Consider the following 16,392-nt stretch of genomic DNA (forward strand, 5'->3'; position numbering starts at 1 on the left):
TTGAAACTAGAGCAGTGTTCTAATATCAGAAGAAAAGTTCCTTCAGGTCAGATGACAGATCAAACATGATCGTTACTCAGTTTTCAAATATTGCTCACAGCAGGTACCTAGGGAAGACATGTAAGAGCAGGAAAAGCTCATAGTGAGCTTGTCTCAGAGTACTCCACAGCCTTACAGAAGTTTGTGTAGTGCTAGTGCTTCTGTGGTCAGAGGCAGCAAGTTTTATTTAATCACTTCCAGTTTATTTTTCCTTGATTTTGTACCAAACTGCTTTGGAGTCTGGCCAACCTTAAGGGCAGCATAACCCATTACGAGTGGTTCCATAGTTTGATTTGATATTGTATAGAAAATTTTTTTGTTTTGAAGGCTGCTCACTGTCCTGGATTACTGGTTTTGGTGCTGGAAAAAAGAAATAAGTCCATTATTCATCTCTTGCTTGCCGTTCATGGGTTTATAGAACTGCATATGCCCTCAGTAGTGCCCCTGTCCTGCATGGAGGGTCTTAGCCTGTAAACTCATTTATCTTACTTACATTTTTCATACCTAATACGTTTTCATTTTCTTTCTTGGTATATTTTCAAGGTGGTGGTTTGGGGGTCTTTTTTGGTCTTTGTTCTGCTTTCTGTTTTGTTTGCTATTCCTTTCCTAATAATTGTGTTCTCTGTCTTTTAGGCTCCTTGTTGAGTCTACAAACACAGTACAGGGTAGCATTTCTGCAGTAGCATTCCTTTTGGAAATCCTCATCCACTGTACCCAATGATTTGTTTTATAAATCTAATGTTATAAATATTTTCAGTTATTTCATATTTAAGCTTTTGTCCAAGCAATCATTTCAGTAGGATCTCACTGGTGATTTTACTTCACACTGATGGTAGTTTACACTTATCCCATTTCCTATCTTTTAAACCATTATTCATCTGCACAAGAAACAATTTTCTTTTACTGTGTGGCCGGTCAGTTTTCTTGGAGTTTTTGTTAAGGGGCGGTCTCACATCCCTTCTGTATATGTTCTCTGTTGATATGCAAGTTCACTTCTTAAAAAGACTTTAACATTGATCCTAAGACAACACTTCCCTCTACAAAATTTCTAACTTTTCCTTCGTTTATCTCATTTAAGGCTGTCTGCTGATTGGTGCTGCCAATTGGGCAAATGGTGATTTGTTAACACTGTTTTGCTTCACTGCAATGTGTATCATGCTTATTCAGAATATAGTTGTTCTCTGAAACTTGCACATTTGTGCAGACAGGATACAATCTGTCTGTGTGTTCCCTCTTAAGTGTTTTACAGTACTGGTGCTGTAGATAAAAACAACTGCTTAGTAAGAATGTTTTTTGAATGTCACTGATATTTCATCAAACTGTCACAAGTGTGCCTATGCATATCAGGAAAATTTACCACGAGCAGCTGTTGTCTTGTTCTTTTTGATAACGCAATATTCCTACTAAATTCTTCTCACACAGTTTGTATTAGTTCATGTACAACATAATTAGGGCAGTTGTACTCAGTGACTTTTTAAAGTGTCTGAAGCAATTATGTTAAATCCTATTCAGAAGATTGAAAATTCTGCTTTAACCAGAAAAATCCCATAAAACGAACAAAAGATGCACAAATGCAAAGTGAAATTAGATAAACACACCTCATTTCTGCAACCTGCCTTGTAGAATAGTGAGGTAAACATCTGCATGAAATGGCAATGAAAAAAATTAAGTCATGCTAGAGTTCAGGGCTGAGGCTCAGAATTTTGATTCTTCCCAATAGCATTCTCTCCTATTCTTCTTGTATAAACCAGATGGTTTGCTCTGAGGAAAAAAAAATGTTTCCTGTTGAAAATCTTTGGACTTAATGTTTATTTTGATTTGTGAATCATTTAGGTTGTGGGAATGCTATTCATGAATTTAAACTTTTTTCTTATCCTTTGGAATTGAGAGCAGAGGGTATAATATGGAAATGAAGATAAGGCTATGCAGTCTTGTTATGGACAGTGTTAAAATATGAACAGGCATGACAGCTGAGTAAAAATTAGCAATCTGAGCTCAAAAACTAAATCTGCTGAGGACAAGTCCATGGGCATGTGTACGGTGAGGGAGTCAGGTGTGGGTGTGCTTTGCTGTCATCTGAAGCCAGCAGATGTACCACGCAGCTGGAATTCAGGAACAGTTAAACCACGTGAGTGGAGCACTGTGCTTGTACCTGATACACTGCTACGGTTCACTCAAGTTTTGCACCCATCTGGTGAAGTTCTATGGCTATCCCACTGAAAATCTGCTCCTCTTATGCTGTCCCAAAGAAAATTTGGAATGTGGTTTGGACCAAAGTGTATAGAAGTGGCCCAGATATAAAGATAGAAAAGCTTGTGTGCCATGATGACTCTTAGGTGGGTTTTTTTTGATATGCCTTTTACTACTGCCTAGCTGACAAAGTAATTTAGCTTACAATTATCTGTGAGAGATTGTATCTTGTCTTGGAAGACCTGTACTTAGCTTGCTTTATATAAAGTCACACAACTATACTCAAGTCCAGATAACATCTTGTTCTCTTATTTACTCTCAAATATTAATCTTGCTTTGCTTGCCGTGGTGTTTAACTGATTGCTGCTAGTGTTTAGGCTCTTCATACTTCCAGGCCATCATTCACAGGTACTTTTCCCTTCAGTCTTCCACTTCCTGTTTTCTTGAAATGGGCTTACTTCAGATCTATATTTTTGATTAGTTTTGATTGACTGCTTTGTGTATACAGCAGATTTGCTGTCACCATTCACTTTCCATATGTTATTCTTGCTTTCTTTCTGACATGCTTCCATGGCCTCCTTTGTACTCAATACCATCTTCTTTACCTCTTTCCTTTCCTACTCTGAAATTCATCCTAACCTTTCTCTCCTGACATCGTGTCTTTCAGTTATCACCAGGTCTTTTTCCTGCTCTGAAATTCATCCTCACCTTTCTCTCCTGACATCGTGTCTTTCAGTTATCACCAGGTCTTAACCTTCCACTAACTCAGATCATAGTTCCAGCACTAATTTTACTATGGTCTGCGCACAGTCTTCGTCCTGTGTACAGTAATAGAGGTTGGTCTTTGTGTTCAAAAATAAGAGAACAAAAAATATGGAGGAAATTGGATAGAAATGTAGAAATTTGAAATAGTCTGAGGATATTCAGTCTTTGTACTAGGGGGACTGCATTCAGCTCTTGCTTGCATGAATTTTGAAATAATTTGAAGGGCCATGTAAGATTTAGGGAGCAAAGTAAAGCAATCAAGTGAAGAGCAGCCAAGAGGAAGGTTTATTGCAGTGTAGATTGTTAGACAAAGTTTTAAAATTCAGGTCTTAAGAGCATGGGTATTCAGGCAGCAGTTTGTTGATTATTAACAAATACCAGCAGGTCCAGTTTTTAATAGGTTCAAAGTCTAGTGTACAATTCAGTGTTCTACTCCCATGACTTCCTCAGCTATGAAATTAAGGAAAGCATTAAAATTGATAATTTAATGTTATTTGTATGCTAAAGTACTCTATTGTCTGGTACAAAACATTAAGACCTCCTTTTCATGTTGTCTATTATCAGCAATTTAACAGAACTAAGCAATCAACATGCTTATTTTTTTGTTCTGCTTTTTTAATTAGTCTAAAATGTTAAAGGCAATTGGTTTCTTCATGGATACTTACAGGCTTATTCAGTGCATTTTATGACTGAGCTGAAATCATACACTGCAGTTTTGTATGAAATGTATAGTTTCATTGACTAATTTTAAGCACTTGTTTTCTCAGTGAAATTAAACTCTCTTGTTCAAAAGTTTAATTAATTTTCTTAAACGTTATCTTGTTCCTCATGAGTCATTAAGATATTTTGCAAGTGGTATGCTTCAGTAGTGGCAGCTTTATTGCCAGACTCTCATTAGAGATACAGAAAATTGTTGATAATTGTTTGCTTTTAATTTTCATGTTACATATTTTCATACCATGTCTCTAATTGTCTGTCACATCAAGAATTTCTGTTGCTACAATCTAAAAACTTGAATTATTTAAATCTTTTGGACTAGAAATTGGTATATTTTCTAATATATAGTGCAGTCTTGCCCAGTATGTATTTTTCAGCCATTATGAATCTAGGCAGACAGGAATAACAATAACAAGAATATTTATTTTCCTTAGGATTGTAATAACTCTGTATTGAATGTCAGGCTGAGTTTATCAAGGAAGCATTTTTGCTCAGTTGCTGGGAATTAAAATAACTGCCTATGTGAAAAATAACTAAACTTTTACCTTCAGAGTGTAACACTTCAGAGTGTTGAGAGAGTATATATTTCTCCTTGGGGGAGGCTTTACATCTCCTCTTTTGTTTCTGGACCCACTGTGGTGGAAAAGGGAGGATCTGCTTTATGCTTGTGTACACCCCAGTGGTTGGGTTGCTCTGTCGGTAGTGCTGGACCAGTCTGAAGCTGAGGTCACCTGCTTTAGTAGAAATTTATCTTAGAAATTACGGTAAATTAGCCCTTGAGGCTTTGGTCCTCCTACATTCCTTTTGCAAGCTGATCCTGCCTCCATCCCCAAGTAGCTTCACCACCAATCAAGCATGTTCTGCACCAGTAGGAGTAGGTTCAGCTTCCACTAAGTGTGTCTATCCAGAGCCCCGCAAAAAAAAAAAATCGGATATGAGACAGGCTGAGACGAATAGTATTTCTGGCACTATTTCTGTTTCTATCTTACGATTCTGTCAATCAATATGACCATCCCATTGGCCATGGGAAGCTATTTTGAGAGTGAAAGCTATTTTCTTGCATCTAGATCTCTAGTCTTTGCACATAACTAACTATGGATTCCAGCTTTTTATTGCTTAGGAAGAAAAGTCTGCTTTCTAGAGTATAAAATAATTTATTTTGATTGCAGGGATGTCTTAACACAGAGATACTTGCTCTTTGTGTGGTATAGAGACAATTGTCTTCAGTAATTGCCCAAATGCTTTTAGTATATCTAACTTCTTGTTTTTCCTCAGTGTTGCAATTTCCCTTAGCTTTCTTCAAAATATAGCTGCTGCTGATGTCTGCAGGCTATCCTTGCCAAGGAGAATAAGAGTCTTTATTACTGTTATTTATTCCCATGTGATTTTGTCACTGGTTTAGGAAATATGAAAACCCTACCTTGATTGTAAATGGACTGATGAGCATCCTGCTTTTGGGCGTGTCATCTGCTGTCTTTTTTGAGGAAAAATAAAATGCTTCCTTCTCAGTTACTGCTTGAGATAGAAGAGTAGGAATGGTTACATGCATTTATTAGGCCTATTTATATTACTTCTTTGTATTTATGTGACTTCTTTGGAAGTAGAGCGGCCTCAGTAGCTTTCCACTTAGGCTGGTTTCCTTGAGTTTGTAGCAGCAGCGTACATTTTGGTGATGAGAGATCCATTTGAGTAGGCTGAGTTTCCTTCAAATTTGTTACTCCTCTCGCAAGTCTCTGGGTAAATGCCAAGTGTGTTGTAAGACACTCACACACTTGTACTCAGGTGTTGAAGCACAGGCAGAGGGGGAAAGGGTAAGAAGGAAATTCTCTCTCCAACCTTATGCCGTCCCCTGGCTTATTCACTGTGGGGATGCAGGGGGGCAGGAAAGAGAAAGCCTTGATGCTGTGCAAGCACTGCTCAGCAATAGTCAAAATTCTGGTGTGTTTCCAACACTGGTTTAGTCACACATCCAAACCCCATGGCACCATACAAGCTGCTGTGAAGAAAATTACCTTGCTGCCATGCAGACTCAGTATCCCTGCTCAGCCCTCCACTTGGGCCCATGAAAGCCCCTATGGAATTGTTTTTCAGGAGAGATAATGATATTTCTGTGTGGTGTATACATGTTGAAGTAAGGAGAAGGTACGGGTGAGATGTTAAATATTCAGAGTTTCTGTGAAGCATCTATTTGTTGATTGACTTTCAGCTTAGTGCATGACTTCAGTTTGTTGGTGCAGAGTTTTGTCATCTTGTTCCTTATTTAACTTGTCTGTGTCTCATATCTTAATCTTTTCTGTTCACAATTGATCTATGCATAGTTGATCTATTAATATATTTTCTCTAGTACCTCACTGCTTATAGTCTCTTCTGCTTCCACATAATAAATACACAAAGCAACCCTAAGCTGATACAGCTGATATCAGACGTTCTAAATCTCTACACTTTTTCTTATGGTATAATGAAAATGGGCTATTTATTTTCTTCATATTCATTTTGTTGTGGAACACTTGACAGCGATCTGTCTCCCTTGTACTTTGATAGTCTCTTGTGGGACTTTCAAATGGTACTAATGAGCTAGTTCTTCATCTAGTGCTTTGGCATACTGAAAGAATTTTAGATAAGAAGACCATTTTTCTTTTAGAGGCCCTGATATTTACACTTAGTCATATTATTTGCTAGAAATTTCAGACTGTAGTTTATGTGGTATCAAGTGAAGGAATTATTTGACTTATCTCAAGAAACTGAAGTCTATCTAACTACAAATTTGAATTACCATTTTCCAGTCCTTTGGAATAATACTTTTGCTTAATGAGAATGTGCATGGTTTTCTTAGTAGTTCAGCTATTTCACTGCTAAATTCTTTCCATTAGCTCATGATGGATGTTCTGTTTTATTTAGAAGAATGGGCATTGCATTCATTAGGCAAACTTCATTAAATTTGGAGCTCAATCAACTAGAACTATAATTATATGGAGAAGAAGCTTCCTAATCTGACATTTTTGAAATGGAGCCTTTTTGGAATCGGTTATTATCTTCTGCGATATGACTAGCTGAGCCTTTGTATTGAACAGAGGCAGACCCTGGGAGGAGTGCCTTCAGCTAGCAGAAGTGTTATTTTCTAGTATAGTTTAATTGTTTTATAGGCTTTTTTCACCACAATGAGACATCTGCTCCCTCTATATGTGGAGAAATAATAGACTGCTTGAGGTGGTAGCAAGAAGTGTATACTATAAACTGTTATCTCATCATTTAGGGTTATTTTATGGCACTTCAAATGATACCTTCTGCAGTTTTATTTCAGGAAGGTTATCCCCTTGTCCTTTTGATCCAAAATTTATGGATCTTGGCATGGCTGTGAAAGAAAAAAAAGAAATCATTCTATTATGAATGGAAAATGATTTCACTTTGTGACTTTGGATGAATGGTTTCTATCAGCATCAGTAGGGGGAAGCACCACTGCCTGTCCATTTCTGCTTTATCTATAGCAGCACGCTGACCCTAGTGCAGGCTAGTGATTGGAACACTTGCTGTTTCTTCCTTCTTCAGTTTTCAGTAAATGTCTTGCTGGAAGTGCAGTACATTTTAAGATGAAGAATGTCGCTGCTTGTTTTGGTCAAGCTGTAAATACTGAAGAATTCAGTGGAAGCTCTTACTTAAGAACAAATTAAGAATGACATCCTTCCTACACAGTCCTTGAAGAAAGAAGCTGAGAGCTAATTTTACCAAGCATCATGTAGCTCACAAATAGTTTTAAGTTTTACCTGTTTTACAGGTATGGAGCAGCCAAGGTGTTAAATGTGTATTGTCCTCAGTGTTGCATTATGTTCAGTTCTCCCCTGTATTCTTGTAGACACGCAAGTTCTGAGTGTGAATTCTGCATTTTGGACTTTTCCACCTCAATGCCCATGAGGAAGGAATTAGCTTGCTTCCTGCTGCCTGATTGACACTAAAGGAAGAAGACTGAGCAGACAGTCTGTTGCAAAATTTTGACTTGTCATCTCTTGACCTTTTGGAAACATTTTCAGACAAAAGGATTTGAAAATGCAAAGATTGTTCTTTGAGTCTTCCTCAAGGAAGAAGTAGTCATGTGTAGAAAAAAGAAAAATAACTCAAGTTTGGTTGAAATAGTCTGCTTATATGAAAAAAGAAAAACTAATAATTTATTATAGGTTGGGATGTATATGCTATCCTTAGGAGATTGGGATAAAAAAGAGTTGAGCTGTCACATGGAGTCTAGAAACTATAACCACACTGATTTGTGCCTCAGAAACAGGTGCCCATCACTGCTTAGGGAAGGGGGATATGAGAATAGAAGAAGCTTTTCTCAGTAATGTTTTGTTGGACATTAATGGTTCTAGAAAAGATAAACATAAAAGGTGAAAGAAAGGAGTGTAAAGGCAGCTGGAATGAGGGCTTGAACAATGTATTAGGATATGGCCCAGACAAAAATCTCAAAGTGTGCCTATGCCTTGAATTAACTCTTAGGGACAAGAAGTGCTGAATAAGCCAGTTTTATTGGGCTGCACTTCTTTCTGTGGCTGCAAACTGCACCAAAGGATCTGTAGAAGTGGGTTGTAGGCAATCCCTTTTAGGGACCTACTGGTTTAGGTGAGATCTCTGTATATGGGGTTGAGGGCTCACTTTTACCACAGTGATAGTGAAAGCAAACTTCTTGTCTGTATTTGGCAAAGTCATATTTTTCCAGTCATTTTGGGATGCTCTGGGGAAACATTGAACACCTTTGATCAGCTCCGGAGAGAGCTCTGTTCTGTTCTCTCTGAATTCATCTATTGAATTTGTTAGATGGCAAATGTTATGTGCTTTTTAATTTCCATGGCCCTTCTTTTGTGGCTCTGTGCAAAGAGAATTCTGTGAAAAAGGTTGTTTAAATTTGTGGTTTTGAGGATACTTTCTTGACGTCTGGCAAGTAGATACTCTTGTCCCCAACATACTGCTCTCCCATATTGTTGACACTGGAATGTAGTTCTGAGATCTAGAAAACTCTGGAAGATTGTACTGTGAAGTTCTGAAGATCTTTGGAGAGATCTTTGAAGATCTGAAGTTCTTTAGAGTAGGTGTGAGGAGTTAGGGTGGTGGACAATGACACACCAGGCCATTTCCATGCAATGTGTTTTCTGCATCCCTCGCAAGCTGAAGAATACAAGAGCTTACTGATCTGATTACCACTGTGTTTAGTTGGAAAGTTTTTGCTTTTTGAAACTATTGCAAGAGGAACTTCCAGGATTTCCCAAGACTTACGTATTCCGATTAGTTCAAACACTGTGTGTATTTGAAAATTTTATCTATGTGATTTAAATAAAAGAACAGAAATTACTTTGAGTGTGTTGTGGAAGCTGTATAACACATTCCAACTTCATGTAAAAAAAACCCACTTTGTCAGCTGGTACTGTAGGTAGTCCTTGTGTCATGGTCTTATTTGCATATTTTTGAAGTGATAAATTAGATAACTGTCACATTATGCTTTTCAGAAGGTGCTAAGTTAAGTGCAGTGCTTGTGGCTCTGCTCAAAGCAACCTCCACTTTAGCATAAGCAGTGGAATTTGTCATTTGGCTGAAGATGTTAAACCTTACAATACTTAAGCACCCCAGTGAATTCATTTTCTGAGAGTTATAGGTATGGCTGGTGGACAATTTGTCAAAGGATTTGTCTTTTAATTAATCTTGCAAAAGGTAGCATGTCCCAATCTGTACTTAAATTTTCTTAACAAACACTGCCAACTTCAGGCTTTCCAAATCTAATTGAAATTATTTAGAAGCAATGCATGGCTATTCTTTAAAAATTAGTTGGTTGTTACTTTGTCATGGATACTGTTGTGTTTAATTTTTATTATCTGGAGAAAGAAGTCCCTGAAAATGGAATCGAGCTTTCTCAGTCATTTAGATGTGTGAAAGAAACACAGTGGGGATGATGGCTTCATTCAATTACTGTTATGTTTGAGGGGAAAAAATATAGCTCTAACCATGTGAAAGTCAGAAATGGATGAATAAAAACTACCAAGCAGGAACACTGCTGTAGAGATTCCCATTATGGGTGGAAAGCACATTAAAAGAACCCTAAAATGGACTTTTCACTAGCATAATTAATTGCAAATCAGAGTTTACCAGAGTTTTATAAACCAGAGTGCACTGGTTTATAGATTACAGGTATGAACAGTGAAATTTGGCTACTTTGTTGGTGCACAGGAAGTTTTAAACACTTCATGAAAACAGATAACTCAGGATGATTTTGGTTTCCTCTAGAAACCAAGACCTGTGCCTACTGAGGGCAGCAGGTTTGGTTGGGATGGCCTAGGGAGATCAGGGCTCTCATGGGCCATGGCTCACCATCTCCTCATCCCTTGCACAGACCGATGAGTCACTCATCAATCAGCTCTAAATTGCTGCTGTTTCAAGTGAATGGCATTTTAGCTTAAAGCACCATTGATTTTTATTTGGCTTTCAATGCTCCACTTGAAGTGGTGACAGTTGAGAAATCCATTAGCGCTCCTAGCGCATCCCTGCAGACGCCCAGGAGAACATCTTGGGACTGTGGCTCTGGCAGTCACGCCCGGCCAGCGCTTCCCTGCTCATCAGGCCGTGCTTTTTAATCATTAGCTAGCGTCAGTAATTGCCAAACTTTGAATATTTCAGAAGTAAATGTTGGCAAATGCAAGGCATTACTGCAAGTGCTGATTGCTTTACCTTACATATGCTTTTTTTTTCCCCTCCCCTAATGCTTCTGTCCTAGAATTCCTAGTAGCTTTTTGAAGCTGAATATCTTTCTGTCCTTTGGTTTTTTGTGGTTTTTTTTTTGGTGTCAAAGTACAGTTGCTCAAGTTCAAGTTGGGAAAGCAGATGAGAAGGGCTCTTTTTTTCTGTCTTTAATATTCTTTTCTCCCCAGAAGCCAAACTGTGCCAGAGGATTGATACTTTGAAAGAGATTTGGAATTCTCTTATGTACCTGATAATTCCTTGCTCTTTTTGATAATTCTTTTTGCTGATGTCTTTGTAGTAACTTTGCTTTGCTACTGCTTGGGTTATTTTCTCATGTCTGTGATGTTTAAGAAAAGTAGTGAAATAGTCACTTGTAATAGAAACCCTTCTTTTTTGCATGTAGGAAGCTCACAAATGGGTGCTACCATAGTAGATGCATTGGATACTCTTTATATCATGGGCCTTCACGATGAATTCAGAGAAGGACAAGAATGGATTGACAAAAATCTTGATTTCAGTGTGGTGAGTAGAGCCTACCCTAAATATTTCTGTAGTTCTTTTCAAGGTGTTCATCTTGGAAGAGGTCTTTCCGGTGAAACTTAATAAAAATTACGGATCAAAGTGTTAGATGTAAACTTGTAACAGATGTGACATTCTCGGTGTATCTAACTTTGTTTTAGAAAAAGAATGCCATGACCTTCTCACAGTTATGATTTTAAGTAGAGATACACCTATATATTGTATTTTCAAAGTACAAATTATATCTAACTGGATAATGGAAGTAAGAGGAAGTGTTTTATCAGAAACAACCAGGTCTCAGAAATGAAGACAGAAAGATGAGGTTTTATGGGCTGATAGTCGTTGCAAATAACTGAGCTATGAAAGACAATTTTCCCCAAAACTACAGTGTGTAAATTACTTAAGAATACAATCTCTCCTTCCATTTCTTAAGAGTTTTAGCACAAAATATGCCACTTGAATTCGTCTGTTTTCCTACAGGCTCTTCATCTATCACAAGAATTTCCCAGTTGGTCATACAGTATCTGACATTCTTGAGAAGCATTAAGTGGAAGAAATGGCTCTATTTTAGTCTTATTGATTAGTGTTCTTTGTACTAATTTTGGGACTGTCACAGACTCTGTGATGGAATTTGTATTTCAGTCCTTGGATTTGCCCTATGGTTCCACAAATAATTTTTCATTCAGTAAATGCACCTAATGAAATATAGTTGTATACTCTGAATTCAGCAAATGCTTACTGTTGTTTCTTTAGTTTAACCTACTTTTCAAAAATTATTTGTTTGGGCTTTTTCCTTTTGATTTATACCTTGACTGTCTGGCAAACATCAAAGAAATTTTACTCTGCTTTTTCAGTTAGTGCTAGATAATTATTCAGTCTAAAACTGAAGATCCTAAATATATCAGAGACAGTGTAGAGATAATGATACCATTATGAGGATGAACTAAATTGCTTCCATAACTTTTGTCTGATCTAAGGCAATTTCAATATAAATTTGCAGTATTAATCTAGGATTTGGATGGAAGAAATTTACATGACCCTCTGGGGTTCAGTTACATCTTCCTACGTATCGAAAACCATTTCTGAAGGTTAATGAGTTGTCTTGTGTATACACCAAATTTGAATAACTTCCTTACATAGTTTGGAGTTTATAAATAAATACATATATTTGATCCTCTTGGATTTTTCTACTGGGAAATAGAAATCATTGGTTTCACTTTACACTGTCCCACTGCATGTGTGATTCATGACTTTAATAGGTATTAAGTGGAATCATGCTGCATTGGTGTTATTTTTCTTGTATCACCTCTATGTGAAAAGGGAAAACCTTTTACTAAAAACATTTTGGAGTATTTCAAACTTCCAAGTTTTAATCAGTGCTATTTGAATAAATTATTATTTACATAATCTTTTTGAAATATGTAATATGTGCAAATGAATTTAGTTTTGATCCAAGCACTGCAGGTACCAGAGGAATAGTACAAAAGGAAAGACGTACCTTTAAATGTCATTTCAGCTGTGTGCAGATTGGTGAGTCAGCTTGTTCAGTGCACATTGTAGTGACTTTTCTGGATAAAAGGAAAAGTCTTGCCTATCTCAAAATCTCTTAATAAAACTACATTTCTGTGTCTAATGGGTTGAAGAGAAGTTTATGGGGGAGACAGATGGAGTGTATGTGTAAAATTAGCTGAATGGGGCACAGAGGGAGTCAGTTGCTAAAACTATCTGATTCCTCTTAATTTTTTGTGGGTTAAATGAGTCAAAAGATACTGTTGAATTTAACCTAAGGATAATAATGTGGAAGAAGGCAATAAAATCGTTTATTCTCTTGAATTTCTAAGTGGTCCTGCAGTACTACTTGTCATAACAGAAAGGCTACTCCAAGACAAAGATTATGTTAAAATAGAGCTCTGAATTTGAGTTTAGTAATTTAGGTTAAAAAAGTGCATTATGGGAATTCTCTAATTATTATTTTGCTTTATCTTTTAAAAATAGAAGGTTTGGTGCTATGCTGAAGCATAAGAGAGAAGATGCTGAATTACAGAAATGTGTAGTCCTTGCCTTCTTTTCCACCAGCCCAAATTACTGTAATTGTACTTTGTGGTGATAAAATGGTTAGAGGGCAGGAGAAAAACTAATTTGATTTTATTAAAATCGGTTGAAGCTGTAACTAGAGTTGTCATTTGGTGTCACAAAGATGTGCATGAGAATTTCAGTTTGGATCTAGAGACTGCAACAGTACAGACCCTTGCATGTGGATTGCCTTAGGATATGTACTTTCTTCTGCCTTGACAATTTTTTTTTCTTTCTTCATTAAGAAGTTGGTTAATTATTTATTAATGCTTTCTTTCTGTTCTAGAATTCCGAAGTGTCTGTTTTTGAGGTCAATATTCGCTTCATTGGCGGTCTTCTAGCAGCATACTACCTTTCAGGACAAGAGGTAAGGAGGTTGGAAGATGTCTGAAATTCATTGTATTCTAGCAAATGTGGCATATGGAGACTTTTGTAGAATCTTGATTTCTCAGTAGCTTGCAAACTAATTTCACAGCAGTCAGTTGTCCAAAATAACCAAATTCTTAGAGTATGGAATCTTTAAAGTTTGTTTCTGAGTAGGTTTCTTGGCATTTAGGACACTTGGTTACAGTTCTGAAATGCTTCTTTTATCGAGATATTTTCCGAAGATATCCACTCAAATAAGCATCAGCTTGAAATGTCAAGTTAAATGTCAACCTTTTCATGCCAACAATAACTTGTTTTGATATTCTGTAGCTCCATGAAGGTAGAAATAATAGCTTTGTCACTTGTCCTGCAAGGATGAAGGTTTGCTTCATCAAAGTGCTACTCAATCTTCTTACCATTTTGTCGGTGACAAACTGAAAAATAGCAAGCCAATTTTATACAGCTTCTGAAACTTCTGTTAAAAAAGATGTAGAGACATGCTTGGATTGACAGGATGCACGTCCCCAAAGACTTGCAACAATGGACTTCCTTAGTCCAGCAGTCACAGTGCTGTGACCTCTTACTTCATATATTTTAACAAGACTAGAGCTTGACCCCCAGCTCTTCTCATATCTTAGGAACTGCATTAATTTAACCTATTGCCTGTGTCTTTGATTCTTTGGTTTTGACCTTTATTTTTCATGAGCCATCTGTAGCCCACTACCAGACATATTTCATGGCTTTCAGGTGTTCTTAGGTAATTTCTGCCTTTGTTTAGGGAAGCACCACATACGTACCAACAAGTTCTCAGGGATTTTAAGACTGCAGCCCTAAAAGTAACCAAGAGAAAACTCATAATTTATTGTCTCTTTATCTGTGAATTTTCTCCTTTATGAGGGTCTTCTCTTAGGAAGAAGAGCTCAGTGGCAAAGCAAAAATTCTGTGTACATCTTGGAAGAAATGGGTGGTTTATTTTTCATCCAGTGCTCCTCCTTTACCTTCTTCAAACTGGACCATGCTCCTTGGAGGTATCCATTGTGAATATGAAAAACCTCAGAGAAAAAGCTAGGATTACACATTCATAGCTGGATTATTTGTATATAGTGATACTGCACTTGTGCACAAGTCCCTTAAAAAGAACTTTTTTTGCCCCAGTATGCAGATGGGTGCAGCCAAGCACTGCCAAAACATATGCTTTGCCTGCATTTGTAAAGCAGAGTATTCCTTCTTAAATTTGCTTCTAACCTTTTGGTAGAGTCAGAACAAGCCCCTTTGCTTAAATAGCTTTAATTTCTTTCCTTCTTAGAAAACACCCTTTCTTTCCTAAATGTTGGCTGGGCTGAGTCTTTTGTTTTTAAGATTTTTATAGCATCATTCTCTCCAACAGACTTCAAATGCTTCATGGCTTGTGATACAGGATTCCCGTCAAATGTCCATATGTATCATCTTTATTTTCCTAAAGAACTGCTAAAAAAAGTGCTCAGACTGCATTTCTTTCAAAATAGTGTGGCAGCTAGGATTGCTTTGGGTATCTGAGACACTGCTTCATTTGCCAAGTTGGATGGGTTTTCTCTGCAATTTGTCGTTGTGGATATGACAAGCAAGGGATTTTGAGGCTCTTCAGCAACTGAGCCCAGGAGAGACACCTGCATCTGGGAACTCCTTGGAGTTGGAAACAGGTTGCTTGAGATGTGATTTCCAATCTGGTCCTCTCTCTCCCCCAAAAAGGGAACGTATTCCTTAGCTCAGGATTGGGACATGCTTGATTTCTTTATTTACTTCATTCAGACATGTGCGGAGCAGTTTGTAGCATTGCTAAGACAGACAAGCCTGTTTCCAGCCTTTTGGGTGTTTTACCTGATCAGGTTGTGAACATGCACATGGGCTTACACCTTTAGGCAGTCTCTGTCTCCTGGTAGGTGTCCTTTCTCTGTTCATCAAGCCATCATTTGCTTGATCATATTCACTTACCACACCTTGTTGATATTCCAGTCACCATCTTCCTACCTCCAGGCCTCTACTTCTGCAAGGCTGTTGCTAGATTGGTTTTAGAAGGTTTTCATACTGATTTTCCATACTTTTGCATGTCTTGTTTGATGTATTTATAGTAAAGTCCAGTACAGTGAACTGCTGCTTTGAATTAATTCTGTTTTTCTCCTTTAAAGAAATACAAATTCTGCTTAGGTCTGCAACAGGAGTTACTGCTGTTTGGTGATAGTTAGTAAAGCTGCTCTTACTTCATTTGGACTCCTGCCACTTAGTGTTGATAAAGGTGCTGTAGGGACAACCATAAAACAGTGTCCAAGACTCAACATCAGCTGTGGAACTTTAATCATTTGTAAATGGCCGCATCTGGAGAATTTTAAAGTCCTCTTGGTGTATCTACAATGCCCTTTATAGGGAGAGAGTAACTGTGCTTGACAGGATTCTATCTGATTGATTCATAATGGTAGCTATTGACCATAGTTTTCAAGTACAGCAGATAATTAATTTAGATTAAATAGTCCTTTTCAATGCTTTTATTGAAAATATGTTAGATTTACAATTTATTTAGTATGTCTAGTGGCATGACTTTGTGGCTTCCATGCTGTATTTAAACTGTCACGTTACTGCTATTACTTAGAGGAGGATCAACTGAGATCATGGTTTTAATAATGCTGATTATAGGTAATGGTAGAATTTTAAGCCTTTTTTGCTAAGATTGTAAGTATTGCTGTCCTTTCATCAGTAAGGATTCCCTCTTACTCACTGCAGTGAATGGGTGAATAATGAAATATATCTCCCATACAACCAAAAATAAAGTTGCTGTTTTTAGCAGCTGACAGCTTGGCTGAAAATGCTGTAGGGCTTGTCCTGTCCAGTGCTGAGTCACAGGCCTTCCTTTGTGAAACATGACATGTGTAAATTTTTTAACAGCTCAGCCTTTCACATGTGGGAATTTCTGGTGGGCTTTCATGAGTGATGAGCATGTAAAGCTAAAGCTTGAGAAGGATGCAGTTTGGTGCAAAT

The 16,392-nt window shown here is 37.4% G+C and overlaps 1 protein-coding gene across 1 annotated transcript in view; it reads left to right on the forward strand.

Moving 5' to 3' along the window:
* Window positions 1–16,392, forward strand: part of MAN1A2 (mannosidase alpha class 1A member 2) — a 133,931-nt gene that overhangs the window by 49,493 nt on the left and 68,046 nt on the right. The window contains exons 4-5 of the mRNA XM_030962387.1: window positions 10,829–10,947; window positions 13,304–13,384. Of these exons, the coding sequence (XP_030818247.1) occupies window positions 10,829–10,947; window positions 13,304–13,384 (200 nt within the window). The remainder of the gene's footprint in view (window positions 1–10,828; window positions 10,948–13,303; window positions 13,385–16,392) is intronic.

Source organism: Camarhynchus parvulus, chromosome 1 (genome assembly GCF_901933205.1).
Source record: "Camarhynchus parvulus chromosome 1, STF_HiC, whole genome shotgun sequence".
NCBI lineage: Eukaryota > Metazoa > Chordata > Aves > Passeriformes > Thraupidae > Camarhynchus > Camarhynchus parvulus.